Consider the following 15,586-nt stretch of genomic DNA (forward strand, 5'->3'; position numbering starts at 1 on the left):
GTGACAGCAAGGTTTCTACACATTGGCTGGTTTCCCATTCTGGACACCAAACATCTTTGCCAAGAGGGAAAGGCCACAGTGGCAAATGTGCATAGCTCCTGTGCACGGATGGGCTGAGAGCTCAGTGTTGTGTTATGAATGCTGGACCTTGTAACATGATTATATTTGAAAAACTGTGATTCTTAAAAGTTCAAGATGGACTCTGGAAGGTCAGCTGACCTCACCTCCACACTGTGAAAGGACAGGACAGCAGTCTGGGTTACCAGGACAACAGGGAACACAGATCAAAGACTTTCTTTTGAAAGCAGAGACTGCAGGGCTAACACCTGAAGAACAATGGGTTTCGTCCTCCCAGACTTTTGGGTCGTAAAACAAGAAGCCAGTAATTCAGAAGGGATGAGTTTGTTGACAATGCAACCACTAGATGGTGCACTACCCGAACATGTACACAAGCAGAGTCATTGACTGAAATGTCACTGACTGCGATGTTTCAGGCAGTTTCCTATAATAAAGAGAGCGCAGCTCAATCATACACAGAAAAACGAACAAACTCTGCATTGGCAAATTCCGCTAGGTGCGCACTGGAGTCTGAAAGTCAGTCGTAAAACGCAACCCACCCTCACCCCACGCAATGGTCACTTCTACCCCACTCGCACCCTCCCGGCTGGATTTGCTGCTTCACTCACTGCTCGTCCCCCCAGCTCCCTCCCTCCCTCCTGCCCACTGACCACTTCATTCACCGCTTGTCCCCCCGGTTCCCACCCACTCGCCACTTGTCTTGCCCATTTACCCCTGCCCCGCTCGGTCTGTCGGTCATGAGCTGATCCTGGCAAGATAGCAAATTTGCGGACGTGGTTGGGTGACATCGGAGCTTGCGCATGCGTTGGCAAGAGATACTCCGTTTCAGAAGAAGTAAGGGTACCAGGCAGCTGTTAACACCCGGGAACAATAGGAGGCCTGGGTGGTTCTGTGAAACTAGGCTTCTGGATTTTGCATATCGGATCAGTACAACAAGCTATTGACTATTGCGTCCAGATAAATTTAACAGACTTTCTGAAGGAAAACAGGTCGTAAGAGAAGAAACCCAGGGGTTTGTGACCACAAGGTAGGCTGGAAGAAGGGAACCCAGCAGTTGTAGCCTGACAGCAGGCTGTGGAAGAAGACAACCAACGGTTGCAGCTCAAGAGAGAGAGAGAAACAAAGGAGACACCTGCTCTCTAAAGATATACATTGAAAGGCTGTGAAGACTTGAACTGACACGGAACACAAAAGTCCGAGTGTATCAGGCCTGTGTCCTCAGTACCTTGCTCTACGGCAGCGAGGCCTGGACAACGTATGCCAGCCAAGAGCGACGTCTCAATTCATTCCATCTTCGCTGCCTTCGGAGAATACTTGGCATCAGGTGGCAGGACTATATCTCCAACACAGAAGTCCTTGAAGCGGCCAACATCCCCAGCTTATACACACTACTGAGTCAGCGGCGCTTGAGATGGCTTGGCCATGTGAGCCGCATGGAAGATGGCAGGATCCCCAAAGACACATTGTACAGCGAGCTCGCCACTGGTATCAGACCCACCGGCCGTCCATGTCTCCGTTATAAAGACGTCTGCAAACGCGACATGAAATCGTGTGACATTGATCACAAGTCGTGGGAGTCAGTTGCCAGCATTCGCCAGAGCTGGCGGGCAGCCATAAAGACAGGGCTAAATTGTGGCGAGTCGAAGAGACTTAGTAGTTGGCAGGAAAAAAGACAGAGGCGCAAGGGGAGAGCCAACTGTGCAACAGCCCCAACAAACAAATTTCTCTGCAGCACCTGTGGAAGAGCCTGTCACTCCAGAATTGGCCTTTATAGCCACTCCAGGCGCTGCTTCACAAACCACTGACCACCTCCAGGCGCGTATCCATTGTCTCTCGAGATAAGGAGGCCCAAAAGAAAAGAAAGAAGACTTGAACCTGTTTTGAAAGTTGCGGAGATCACCGGAAATCACATTATTCACAGATGTCCAGATCAAAAGTGCTTGGAAGAAGTGAGCAAAGAGGGCATTGATTTAAGAAAAATCTGGGAGATCCAACCCATTGCAATTGGGAGGAGTTTGGGACTTTTAACCAAAGGATTTCACCATCAAAAAGGACTGTGTAACATATAAGCATGGTGTGAGTTTTTCAAATATTTTAGTAAGTAAAGAAAATACCTTTCTGTGTAATCTGGGATATCAGCTACTTACAAATTATTATCTGATTAATGGGGATTTCTTTTAGTTTAGTGGTTATAATAAAAGTCTTAAAACGTGAAATCTTGTGTTATTAGTTAAATTGGTCTGGGGGTTCATATCTCGTATTTTCACATTAACAATCTCACTGAGCTTGTAACAGTCGGCCACCATCAAAATGATGAACCTGTCCCAAATGTTGTCGCTGTCCACTATTTTCCTTTGGTGCAGACAGCACTTTATTTGCAGAGGCACCCAGCGATGGGGGAGAGGTGTCTGGTGCCTCCCATGACATTGGAGTGGCTCAGCTGACTTCAATGGCACCCTTGCCTTGTGAACAGGAGAAGTGAAAACTGCAGGACAAGGACACACTCACGGAGTCCAGATCTATTAACACGCCTGCATTCAGCAGGACTCTCACACAGGGACAGTGATTTCCTCTTACTGCCTCAGGATCACACTCACCTGAATTGGGCACTGCGTTGATGCTCCAGCATGCTGCTCTAACACCCCGGGGCACTTCTCTTGTCTTTCCATATGTAGGGAAGGCTATGCCAATTTTATTCTCTCTTTTCAACCCCCTCTTTGCACACCTCCCACCCACCATTTTCATTACTGATTCTTAAATGCATATAATGCACCAAGACCTGGCAACTTGCTGAAGAGGGCATTCTTCAGAAAGCGTACGCAGGTTTGTCGACTACAGGAGCCAGCATAACTGAATCCCAATCCTGTCCATGCTCACATGCTGGACAGCCATTAAGAGCTGATTAATTCCTCTCCTCCCCTCCCCGGCCCACAGTCAGATCCCAACTGCTTGTCCATTTGAGTTGGCTGCTACTTGTGGATTACTAAGACAAACCTGAAAGCTCAGCTCTGTACTTACAGTTATCCATCCAGAATATGATGGGCGGTGGTAGGCCAGACGGAGGGTCACAGTGGAGGACCAACGAAGCCCCCTCTTTGACAACAATTGGCTCGATCTTCTCTTTAGCCCACATGGGGGATCCTGGAAATGGGAGCAGTATTAATTATAGTTTTAACACCGCAAACCTTTCCTTAAAAATTAAGCAGCCAGTGGAAAGTATATGGGAGCTGATCGTTTAGTACAAGGCAGCATTATAGTCTAGAATTCACTTTGGGAGGTCTCAGCAAACAAACGTTCAACACAATTGTATTATATTCCTCAGTCCACTGCAGCAGAGGGGTTACCCTGTTTATGTCAAGCAGGTTAACACCCCAGTTAAAATAGTGGACGATAACAGACTTAACATCTGTCCACTGATTCCTCAAACAGTATTTTCTAGGCTTATATTCACTGGGAAAGGCTCCCAGTGTTCACAGGGCAGGAAATGTATTTACAGGGGGAAGGGTGTAGAGTCAGTTCAATCATGGAAACTTGTGACAAACAGTGGAGGGCTGCTCCAGGAACACCAGTGTAGGTCAATGATAGGTCAACATGGCAGATCCAGAATGTGAGGAGTACACTGTATTTAAAGACAAATGTTTAGATTATGAAGTGAATGGTGTTGTTTCTACTTGCAACAGAGGGACATCGCCTGCACCTCTCCCAGCTCCCCTAATCCGAATGTCTTTGGGCCTTCATACAGTGGACACTTTGAGATCCAGGGACTATCGGCTGTTTATTCTAACAGTGAGTTTTCACATTGAGAATTCTGGAGTTGGACCAGAACCCCAGCCTTCCAAATGATGCCCAGAACAGGACATTTGTACCAGGCTGTCACGTGGGAAATGCTAAATGGATTCATCGTTATTTTTTGTTCTCCATTCAGCTCTGATGCTGGTTGTCCTTCCCAGTGCCAACAGAGCTGTGATAGTCAGTGCTGTGGGATTCAAGGACATTGAAGGAATCAGGTATTAGGGAATGAAACAAAGGGACCAATTCATGCAATGTTATAACCAACTATCAGCCGCACAGTTACCTTCCAGCATGATGAATTTGATGATTAAAAAGAGGTCTTTAGTTAGAAAAAGAAAGAAATGAGATCATTAAAGAAACAGAATTAAATATTACGTGGAACAAATGCACTGACAAGATTAAAGAAAGACTTGCATTTATACAGCACCATTTTACCACCTCAGGATATCCCAAAGCACTTCACAGCCAATGAGGTACTTTTGAAGTGTAGTCACTGCTGTAATGTAGGAAACACAACAGCCAATTTGTGCACAATGTGATAATGACCAGATAATCTGTTTTTGTGATGTTGATTGAGGGATAAATATTGTCCAGGACACTGGGAGAACTCCCCTGCTCTTCTTCGAAACAGTGCCCTGGAATCTTTTACATCCATCTGAGAGGTCAGATGGGGCCTCAGTTTAAAGTCAGAACCATGATTCGTGGAAGGTTCCAGAATTATGTTGAAAGAAATTCCTGCATATTATTAAACAAAATTCTGAATTGGTGAAGTATTTTTGTTCGATTATTGCTGCCTAATGCTCGGTCTACAAAACAGGCTGCTTCAAAGATTCCAAATCACTGATTCTCACTCAGAAATTCACTCTGACTTTCTGCTATTGCCTGAACTTCATTGGAATTTACTGTCCGTTATTTGGATCCCAGACCCCTCCCCTGTGCCCCTCAATATTACTCCATGAGTGGTTATCAGCTTAGGCCGCAGCTTTCCTCACTGGGCCAATCCCAAAGCATGAGATTTTCAGGCTTGAGCCACACTTCAACAGGGCATTACCTCATGACACAATTGTAAAGGTAGTTAAACAGTAACCATCTGTCCGTCACAAGGTAATGTAGCCTTTTCTTTCTCTTATTCTTTGCCAAGAGTAATAGAAACCTCAGCACATGAGGAGATTTGCGTCTGTGCAGCAGTTAACTCCATCTTGAAGCCTCTGTTGTAATGTAGAAAATGCTCGTGGCAAGTTACCACAAACAACAATAAGATACATGACCAGATAATCGGGGTTGAATGTTAGCCCGGCCACCAGGAGAACTCCCCTGCTCTTTTTCAAATAGTGCCGTGGGATATTGTACATCCATCTGAGGGGGCAGACAGTTTAATGTCTCGTCGGAAAGATGACACCTCCAGCAGTGCAGCACACCCTCAGTGCTGCCAGCATGGGTTATGTGTTCAAGTCTCCAGAGTGAGGACTGAACCCATAACCTCCAAAACTGATAATGATTTACAGGCAACTCAGTCTGCTTAGGAAAACTCCATCATCAGACTGGTAGGTAAGAGGTCAATGTCTAATCCAATGCACCCCATGCTTCTATAGGTCTTTTCAGGCAACACTACCTGTGCATGCAATGGCTTTTGTGGGAGGTTTCCCCTCACTGAAGGCATAAGCTGAAAGGGTTGTGGCCCCCTTCTAGTTTTTGGGTGGACCAATTGTTTCAGACAACAGAAATGATTTTGTATTAGAAAGAAGCCCATTTTTAAAAGAACCTACTAGTGACTGTGTCTCATATGTATGAACAGTCGTTAAGATTGTCCATGAATTTGTTTTATCAGCAACAAAGAAACAAGCCATCCTCTGTCCAGTTTTGGACTTGACAAAGGTAAGGAACATTGGCGTGGGAAAGCCATAGTAGCACCAGAGATGGTTCTGAGTCTTGAATGGTAGCTTTATAATTATTTCTGTTGGAAACATTAATTTTCAGTTTGATTATCTGCTCCTCACTGTCCCTTAGAGACAATTGAAACTTAACACAATAATAATGATTGAACAATACATTTACTCACTAGACTGGCGGATGACAATTTTGTTGGACACGGCTGTGCCGCGGTCATTTCGTGCAGTACATTGGTACTCCCCTTCATAAGCTTCCGCCTTCCCACCACCCACAATGTCAATGAGCAGAGTCCCGGAGTTTGGGTTCATTGTCACTCGTGCGTCTTTGTCAAGATTAAAATGAGTTCCATTGCGAGTCCATGAAAATCTACAGAAGACGGCCGAGAAATAAGAAACAGATCAAAATGCGGTATCATCAAAGCAAATTTACAAGTCATTCACACCGCATTGTACAAAGTTTCATGTCATTGCTTATAAAAGAACATAAACATTTTTAATTTCAGCGTTGGCTGAGTTGGGAACTCTGAGTCAGAAGATTGTGGGTTCGTGCCCCACATCCGGACTTTAGCACACAATCTAAGCTGTCATTTCAGTACAGTATTGAGGAAGAAAGGGTTGTCTTTGGGCTGAGATGTTAAAAAAAAATCTTTGAGCAACATTTGAAGAGGAACAGCGAGTTGTCCTGGTGTCTTTGCTAATATTTCTCTTTCAACCAATACCGAGAAGCTCCAGGGCCTGTTTGTTATGTGACAAAGCAGGAACCCCACATAAACACATAAGACGCCAATTAATGATGAGATTAAACTATTGGAAGGAAGAGAGACGACACCGTAATTAACAGAAATGAGCTTGGGTACAATTTAAAGTGGAACACCAAGGACTGAATAAACAAAATACTGCAAAAGACAAATGCCGAAATTCCTATATTTTGATTTCCCCAATGCAAAGAAGTGGCAACATTCAATATTCAGCTCGGTCATAAATTAGCCAAACACCAGAATTCATTCATCAACTACCTTGAGGAAAAATACACAACCAATAATAACTGCATTAAAAGCAAAAGTAGTACAGGAAATGCAGAATGATAAAACTGGGTCACACATGTATCATAATGAAGGGTGCTGCAAGATGCCTTAAAGCAAAGTTAGTCAACTAGGCTTTTTTTTTTCTCAATGAGAAACCAAGCTGAGGGCCATAACCCATAATAGAGAGTACCAAGGTAATGAGCAGTAAGGTGGGATTAATCAGATAGTAAAATTAGGTGATACAAAGCTTGACTGAGAGTAAGGGGTTCTATAGATTGGCGGAGAAAAGCTAAGTTACAATGGGAAACGGTGTGATGAGTCTTGATTTCAACAGGTTAAGAATGTAGGGAGGACAAACAATGTGCAGGATGGTGCTTTCACCTTAAAGACTTGACGTTTATACAGTACCTTGTCACATCGTCAGAACATCTCAAAGCACCTCACACACAATAACTTATTCTGAGGTACAGCGACTGTTGTGTGACCAAAAATGGCAGCCACTTTACACAAGGCACAATCTCACCAACCAGCAATGAGTTGCATGGTGACCACTTCATCTGTTTCTGATGGTGCTGATTGAGGAAGGAACATTGGCCACGATCAGCTTAGGAGGAAAGTTCAAAGGAACATTACATAGACGAGATAGAAGAGATGAGAAAGATTGCGATAAGGAGTGAGAGACATTGGAGCCTGGACATGAGAGAGGCATCAAGGAACAATGTGACACATGTTGTAGGAGTCCATCAGCTCTTATTTCCCCTCAGTCTGATTGAGTATCTGGTGTTCTTTAAGATATTCCATGAGCCTGATAACCAATACAAACCTGGGAGATGGCTTCCCTTTTGCCTCACACTGGATTAGGATGTTGTCCCTTGGGTCTATTATGTAATCCTTTGGAGATTGATGGGTGATCGTAGGGGGCTGCGGCACTGGATTCGAAAGCAAAGAGTTGAAAACCATAAATTAAATGACATTCAAACATTAATAGGGCAATAATAGTTTTTTTTAAAATTAAAAATACTGTTCATGCCAATTTGCCACATCATCAAGCAGAATCATTCAGGTTGTTCAGGTGATCCAGAGCAAAACTGGGAGAGTTCAGCTTGATCTTTTACCTCAGCCCTTGTTTCTCTGATTCCTTGCACGTACGTGGGTGCTCTAGGAAGCCGAGTTAATTTTTTTCAGGCAGCTGTGGTGGCCAGGTTTTAGCAAGCCCCAAATTGGGCTGGAAGTGGCAGAGGGAAGGAAGAGTCTGAATTACCTCGCAGGATTCATGAGGAACACTAGCCAAGTGACTAAAATGGATTTTTATTCCAAAATCAGTTCATAGTTTAGAGATTTTTTTGGTGGGCAGTCAAAAAATGGACTGTACGGTTCAAAAACAGGACTGCCAGCACTCCAACATGTGCCAACGATCATGTGATCAGTAATGCAGGAATGCCAAATGTTCACAGTCCTCTAGCTAGATAATGGCTGGATGGGGCAAGCTGCGATTGGCTGAACAAGTCCCAAAGGATATCCAAACACGATTCCACAACAGAAGCAGTAAATTGCTGGAACACACTGTTTACACAATCACAGCAAAAACAAAGACCAACTCGTGCACATGCAATGAATGCAACACCCAGGAAAGGCTGGCACAGGTGTGAAAACGGCAAACAACTACAATGCTTCAAACCAAAAGGAACACACTTTTGCAGCTTTAACCAAACACCTTACGTGATGCAAACTTACGTTCATCCAGAATTTTTGCTTTATTCCCCAGAATCAGCAAATGAGTGGGTATATGGGACAGGTTTATGGAGAGGGGGGAGAAAACACAATGTAAGTATGAAGGAAGTTGTCACCATACACTCACTGTACAACACATGCCAATTATTTTGTGTATGGTTTGGTTCCTATTAAAGGTTCACTTGCACGGAAGTAGGCCAGTTATTTTGGAAGAAGCCTCGCCATTTCACACTCTCCTGCCTGAGGGACCAGATCGCATGTGAATGGAAAGAACCAAAGTAAAAAAAAACATTCTAGATATGGCAGGCAAGCTCATGGCCACCGTGAAACTGGTCTCCAAAAACCTCGTGTCTTTTTACAAGAGTCAGATGGCAATAGAAAATTGTTTTATTTTGTCTGCCGCTACCAGAGTTATTTCACTACTCATGATTCTGTACTAGGTTTGCGTTACCCAAGATTGTGATCCAATCACCTCCATCAACCAACTAACATTGGGAAACCACAAAGCTAAACTTAACTCCTACAAACTCTGTGCCCCAGCCCACAAGCACATCAAGTTCGCTCTACACTATTGCATCAAGCACTCCCAGGTAAAGGCCTGCTCGGGTCTGCAAAAAAAGGTCCAACCTGAGCCCGATGGAACCACATCCAACCCGACTCGACCATCAGCCAACTTACCTTCCGTTTTTCACTTTGTTGCTAATCTGCACAAGCTTAAAACAACTGTAACAAAACCACCTTTCTCGTCAAAAAATTAAATTAACAGCGGATCCACTTACCTGTGATAGAGCATGTCCGACCTGGCCCAACCCGAGCCCGAATGCCGGACCCAGGAGTGCAACCCGACCCGATCTCGACACGTCATCGGGTCCTGCTGGGTTCGGGTTGGGTAGCAGGCCTTTGCTCCCAGGGCAGGTACAACACAAGTTAGATACTGGGTAAAACTCCCCCTACACAGTCCCATCAAACACACCCAGGGCAGGTATAGCATGGGTTAGGTACAGAGTAAAGCTCCCTCTACACTTTCCCTCAAATACCCACAGAGCAGGTACAGCACTATGCGATAATTTATTGACAATGTTTTTTGTTGAATAAGGCAGCATCAGTTTTCTAACAGACCTAAAGCACATTACTTCACAATTACCAGTAATTCAGTCACTTTCTATTTGTCTGCAAACAAAGCCACACATTTCTTTTCAAAGACTCCACGCCCCCAGCCCAACCTGCTTCTGAACAGCTGTTCTGAGAGCTATATACAGTCCTACTTTAATTGCTAAACATATTGCATTTAAGACCAGAAAAATGCTGTTCACTTAGTTAGCTTGTAAATAATTAACACCATCCATCACAGAATCATGCATCACACTCCTATACCTCAGGAAATTGTCTGAATTGCTCTTATGTTAAATGAAGTACAACATGGCCACTCTTTGTAAATTAGGACAAATTGTCAAGCAAATTAGCCAAACCAGATTGTTTTTCACTTCAAAGGATTAGCTTTTTAGTCATATATTTTCTGTCCTTCCTATAAATGCTAATTCATTAGCTACTCACTTTAGTGCTGGCTGTGTCTTTTCGTACATATAATTCTAACTGTAAACATTCAGATTCTAGTCTCAGTCTGGTTGCTGCAACACAAAATCACCCCTAACTTGGCAGTGAATTGTTAATCCCACTCAGGGAGGCCACGGGATGATTCAAACAAGCGATAGAAGGATGTTATACCAATAGTCAGGTTAGGACTGAGGCACACTGATGGAACAGAGAAGAGGAAGCTTTTGTCTGTATCTTAATTGTGCTGTACCTTGCTCCATTGTACTCTTCAGATCTTCCATGGCCTCATCCGCCTTACCTACCTCTGCTATCTTGTCCAAACTATGGCCCAGCATGCGCTGCCAATTCATCCAACTCTGGTCTACAATGGTCCTCTCTTCCCTCCTACCCACCATCGCCATGCTCCACACTGTAAACCTCTTTGCCTTCTGACCACTCTGTTCACCTTCAAAAGACTCAATAATTGGTCTTTGGGTAGTGTACTGCTCTCCTACTGTCTGCTCTGTGTTCACTGATTCCCATGCAAAGTACTCGGACGTTAACGGCAACTATTTGTTATGTTTCATGTTGACAAGGGTGACTATAATTGAAAGTGATCCGTTCACCAAAATTAACATCCTTCACCCTAATGAGTACAAATCTGTAGGGAAAAAAAGCACCCTTCTAAAACAATCAGTTTTGCATTTGGATAGAGAAATATTCAAGAGGTCCTCAAAGGGGCAAAATCTGATGCTCAGCTCCCTTCCTGAAGCCCATGTAGTGCAATAGATTTAATTGTGATGCACAATTGTTCAAGAGGTTCAAGAGCAGAATTCAACCCGTAACAGTTTAAAAAAAGCTATCCCAATCCAAACCCTCCATTTCCCCTTTTTTCTCTCCTGTAAACACCAACTCCTGCATCCTTTCAAAACCTCTTCCAAATGTTTATTCTTAACATATCAATATTGGCTATTCCACATCAGAGGGCTTCACTGATGACTCCAATAGCATCATCATCCAGAGTTAAAAGGTGTGCACTTTGCCAACAGGAGTCAATGTATGGTGGTAAGCTTGGAAACTCTGGGCAATTTTCTGTCCCCTACTTCAGGATCACATACGCCAGCTGCTAAGATTAGATAATTCAGCACAAAATCCAGATTAAACATGATGAGCCAGATTTTGCTGGAGCAGGGCATCTCAGCGTGTGTCGTTGGTTTGACTTACAAATCGTACATTTAGCTTTTCAAATTTTTTGCCAATCAAGATTGGGCAGCACAGTAGCGCAGTGGTTAGCACCGCAGCCTCACAGCTCCAGCGACCCGGGTTCAATTCTGGGTACTGCCTGTGCGGAGTTTGCAAGTTCTCCCTGTGTCTGAGTGGGTTTTCGCCGGGTGCTCCGGTTTCCTCCCACAGACAAAGACTTGAAGGTTGATAGGTAAATTGGCCGTTATAAATTGCCCCTAGTGTAGGTAGGTGGTAGGGGAATTGTGGGGATGTGGTAGGAATATGGGATTAATGGAGGATTAGTATAAATGGGTGGTTGATGGTCGGCACAGACTCGGTGGGCCGAAGGGCCTGTTTCAGTGCTGTATCTCTAAATAAATAAAGAAAGAAAAAAATAAATAAAAAAGATGCTACAAATGCGAGCTGCTAACAGCATGGCAAGCACAACAGGGCATCTGGCACCTTGGTGAACATGGAGCAAATAATGTATCTCCTTAACCAATGAGATTAAAAGATTAAGAAATAAACAAAGGGCTGAGAAAGGGGGTGAATTAGAGACGGTGAATTCCGTGTCAAATCAGGCACAGGAAGAGAAATAAATTGCAAATATTGGATCAAGAGAGCAAAAAAAGAGAAAGGAAAAGTTTTTGAAGTTGACATTTTTAAAATCTCTTTAAACAATACACATCCCGAAGGAATGAGATTCCAACTTAAAATTGTTTGCTTTCTGGGCAAGAGAGGTTGATTAGGCTAATTGTTAGTGACAGCCATTGTTAAAAGAATACTCACCTTATAATTAATAGGCTTAATTTAGGGGTTTAATGGGCAATTAATATACAAATGCAGTAACTTCATGAAAATCACAGGTAGGTGCTTTTGTGAAGCTAAAGGTAGAGTAAACGCAAATCACCCAGAAACTTATGGTGTTTCGCAATTCACAGGGAATCTCTTCCTCACCACAAGTTGCTGACCAATTTGCGCACTAATAATGGTGTGCACTGTTTAGAGGTCTGCATATTTTCAGCAAAATGTAGCCCGAGATCTTTCTATTCTGTATGACAGCATTAGCCTGGAGGGCTGCACTGAGCCGCTAAACATAGTGGGAGCTGTTCTATGACAGTCTAATGACAGATTGTTCATTCGCAATGTCTCATTGGCAATGTCAGAATGGATTTTGACTCACGGTCAAGGGGCACCTCCAATGCTGTATTCAGGTGGACCAAAAGGAGAAGGAATGAAGTGCTCCTGCATGCTCTGCTTATTTTCCTTCCTGGCATTTTCCAAACTCGAAGAGCAGTATTGCTGGAAATCAGCTCCTTCTATACCTTGGAATTCTGCCGATCCACAAAAAGCTGAAATCATAAGGAATTACATATTATAATTGACATTAGATTACAGAGGTTACTTGAAAAGATCATTAACTGTGTTATGGAATAATGCTGTCAAGTAAGTAACTTTTCTCAGTCACTTGGTTAGTATATGATCTTAATATATGAATAAGCAAGATTGTTCAGGCTCACAGTAGTACCATCAGGTTGCATCTTTAGATAAATAGATCTGTTCCATTATTATAATAACAAGCACAGTGGCAGCCTTGGCTCAGTGGACAGCATTCTCCTCTATGATCCAGAAGATTGTGGCTTCAAGACACACTTCAGAGTCAAGAGCAAAAATGTTAGGCTAATTGCAGTGCAGTGCTGAGGGAATGTTATACTGGTCGAGGTGCAGGCTTTTGGATGATACATTAAACACAACTTCAGACTTTTGCAACCTTTGCCAGTTCTGATGAAAGGTCAAAGACCTGAAACATTAACTCTGCTTCTCTCTCCGCAGATGCCGCCTGACCTGCTGAGTATTTCCAAAGCACTTTCCAAGCCAATTAAGTACTTTTTGATGTGTCACTGTTGTAATCTGGCAGCCAATTTACATACAGTAAGCTCCCACAAAGAACAATCAGATAATGACCAAATTATTTGTTTTAGTGATGTTGGTTGAGGAATAATTGTTGGCCAGAACACTGGGATGAATCACCCCTGCTCTTCTTCAAATTAGTGCCATGGGATCTTTCTGTCCACCTGAGATGACAGCTGGGGTCTTGGTTTAATGCTTCATCCAAAGGACGGCACCTCTGGCAATGCAACACTCCCTCAGTACTGCACTAGAGTGTTGACCAGATTTTGTGCTCATGTTTCTGGAGTGATACCTGAATCAACAACCTGCTGACTCAAAGAGGCGAGAGTGCTACCCACTGGACAACAGCTGACATGAACAAGGACTGAGCCAGTGGCCACTCATCAAAACAGAACCCAAATGCCCAACAGTGATTCTTTATTCAAATGCAAAGCAGCATCAACCTTGACCCAATATTCTGTTTTGTCCATCCCCACCCCCCAAAAAAACTCAGTATGGATCAACTGTACTGGAATTCTCAAATTTGGATGCTTCAGGATTTGAGTTGTGGATCGGAAAGGAAATTATGATGAATAATAAAAAAAATTACATTTGATTTGCATTAGTTTTAAACCTGTGCCCTATTCATTTTGTTCAAAATGATTTATTTGATCTTGAATGCTAACTGTTGTAATGAATTTAACACTAGTCTGGGATTATACTGAACACTTTCAATGAACTGTTCAAATCTATCAGTGAGCCAACACCCTAAGTAATTAGAAAATGCAAAGAGGGGGACTAAAACGCTTTGGCAATCTTTTCTTGCTTGTAGCAACTATGAAAGGTGTTTCAATACCTGTCCATGATGTGCATGCAAAGGACAGGTACACTGGAATTGAACCATTAGTAAGAAAAGGACAGGATCCAGTGCTCAGCACTGAAGGTCACTGTTACAAGGCTGTGGATACTCACTGCACCTTCAGTGCAAACGCATCAGCTTTTAAACTGCTGTACAAACAGCAGGAATTTATTTACTCATCATAAATCTGCCATCTGCCAGGTAATAATTTTACATTGAAAGATTGAATCTCGAATGCTCTATTAACAGATCTGTGGTCAACTTTACTTTAAGCTGGCTCTCCAAGGTGACGGAGTGGGTGAGATGCTGGCAGATGGTTCAAATTGAGCTCGGACAAATGGGGTGACAGACTGCTCTGTCTGATGGCTGCAAGAGTCCTGTGTGATACACACACAATTCAACACTAATTTAGCAATCATGTTCTGAGAGGTGCCAGGCTGTTGCGAGCAACAAAAATAGTCACCTGGTGCACCACACTGGATTAGCCGGGGGTGATCTTCCGCAGTTTGGGCTGAAGCAGATTCTTGGGGTGAAATTAGGAAATACTCCTATACACAAAGGGTGGCAGAAGCTTGGAACTCCCTTCCACAAATGGCAATTGATGTTGGACCAATTGTTGAATTTTAAATTGGAGCTTGATAGATTTCTGTTAACCAAAGGTATTAAGGGATATAGAGCAAAGGCAGGTATCTGGAGTTAGGTGATAGCTTGGCCATGCCCTCACTGGATGGTGAAACAAACCCGAGGGGATAAATGGCTTCCTTCTGTTCTTAGGGCGGGGCGGAAGACTCTGCAGGCAACTTGATCTGGGAGTAAGCTGCACTTAGTGCTGGGTGCCTGAAATGGGAATGTGCTCTAAGCAGCAGCACAAATATCTCTTACACTGATGAGTAAAAAATAAATTAAATTTGCTGTCTATTAATATGGCAAATTATGTGCATATTAATAATTAAATAAAGCAAAAAAAAGATGAAGAAATAGGAGCAGGAATAGTCCATTCAGCCCCTCGAGCCTGCTCCATCATTCAATACAATCATGGCTGTTCTTCGATCTCAACACCACTTCCCTGCCTGCGCCTCATATCCCTTGATTCCCCGAGAGATCAAAAATCTATCAGTCTCAGTCTTGGACATACTCAACAATGGAGCATCCACAGCCTTTTGGGGTAAACAATTACAAAGATTCACAAGCCTCTGAGTGAAGAAATTGCTCCTCATTTCAGTCCTAAATGATCGACTCCTTAAACTGAGACTGTGACGTCATGTTCTGGATTCCTGAGCCAGGGGAAACAACCTCTCAGTGTCTACCCTGCAAAGCCCCTTCAGAATCTTGCATGTTCCAATGAGATAATTCCTCTACACTCCAGAGAGTATCGGCACACTTTACTCAGCATCTCATCGTAGGACAATCCTCTCATTGCAGAAACGAATCTAGTGAACTTTTGCTGTACCGGCTTCAATGCAAATATATTGTTACAGTCAGGTGAGGAGGAGGTCTCAAGCTCCCCTTTCGCCCTTCTCTGGTTTGACTGCAACAGGGTTTATCCTTATTTTTAACACAGTGAT

The 15,586-nt window shown here is 43.4% G+C and overlaps 1 protein-coding gene across 10 annotated transcripts in view; it reads right to left on the reverse strand.

Moving 5' to 3' along the window:
- Positions 1-15,586, reverse strand: part of nrcama (neuronal cell adhesion molecule a) — a 475,148-nt gene that overhangs the window by 124,727 nt on the left and 334,835 nt on the right. For all 10 annotated transcript variants that reach the window (XM_068050995.1, XM_068050994.1, XM_068050993.1 and 7 more), the window contains 4 exons: positions 12,456-12,624; positions 7,608-7,713; positions 5,930-6,126; positions 3,097-3,219 (listed from right to left, as the gene is read on the reverse strand). In XM_068050995.1, coding sequence (XP_067907096.1) covers positions 3,097-3,219; positions 5,930-6,126; positions 7,608-7,713; positions 12,456-12,549 — 520 coding nt within the window. In that variant the 5' untranslated portion in view covers positions 12,550-12,624. The remainder of the gene's footprint in view (positions 1-3,096; positions 3,220-5,929; positions 6,127-7,607; positions 7,714-12,455; positions 12,625-15,586) is intronic.

Source organism: Heterodontus francisci, chromosome 18, assembly GCF_036365525.1.
Source record: "Heterodontus francisci isolate sHetFra1 chromosome 18, sHetFra1.hap1, whole genome shotgun sequence".
In the NCBI taxonomy this organism is placed as follows: domain Eukaryota; kingdom Metazoa; phylum Chordata; class Chondrichthyes; order Heterodontiformes; family Heterodontidae; genus Heterodontus; species Heterodontus francisci.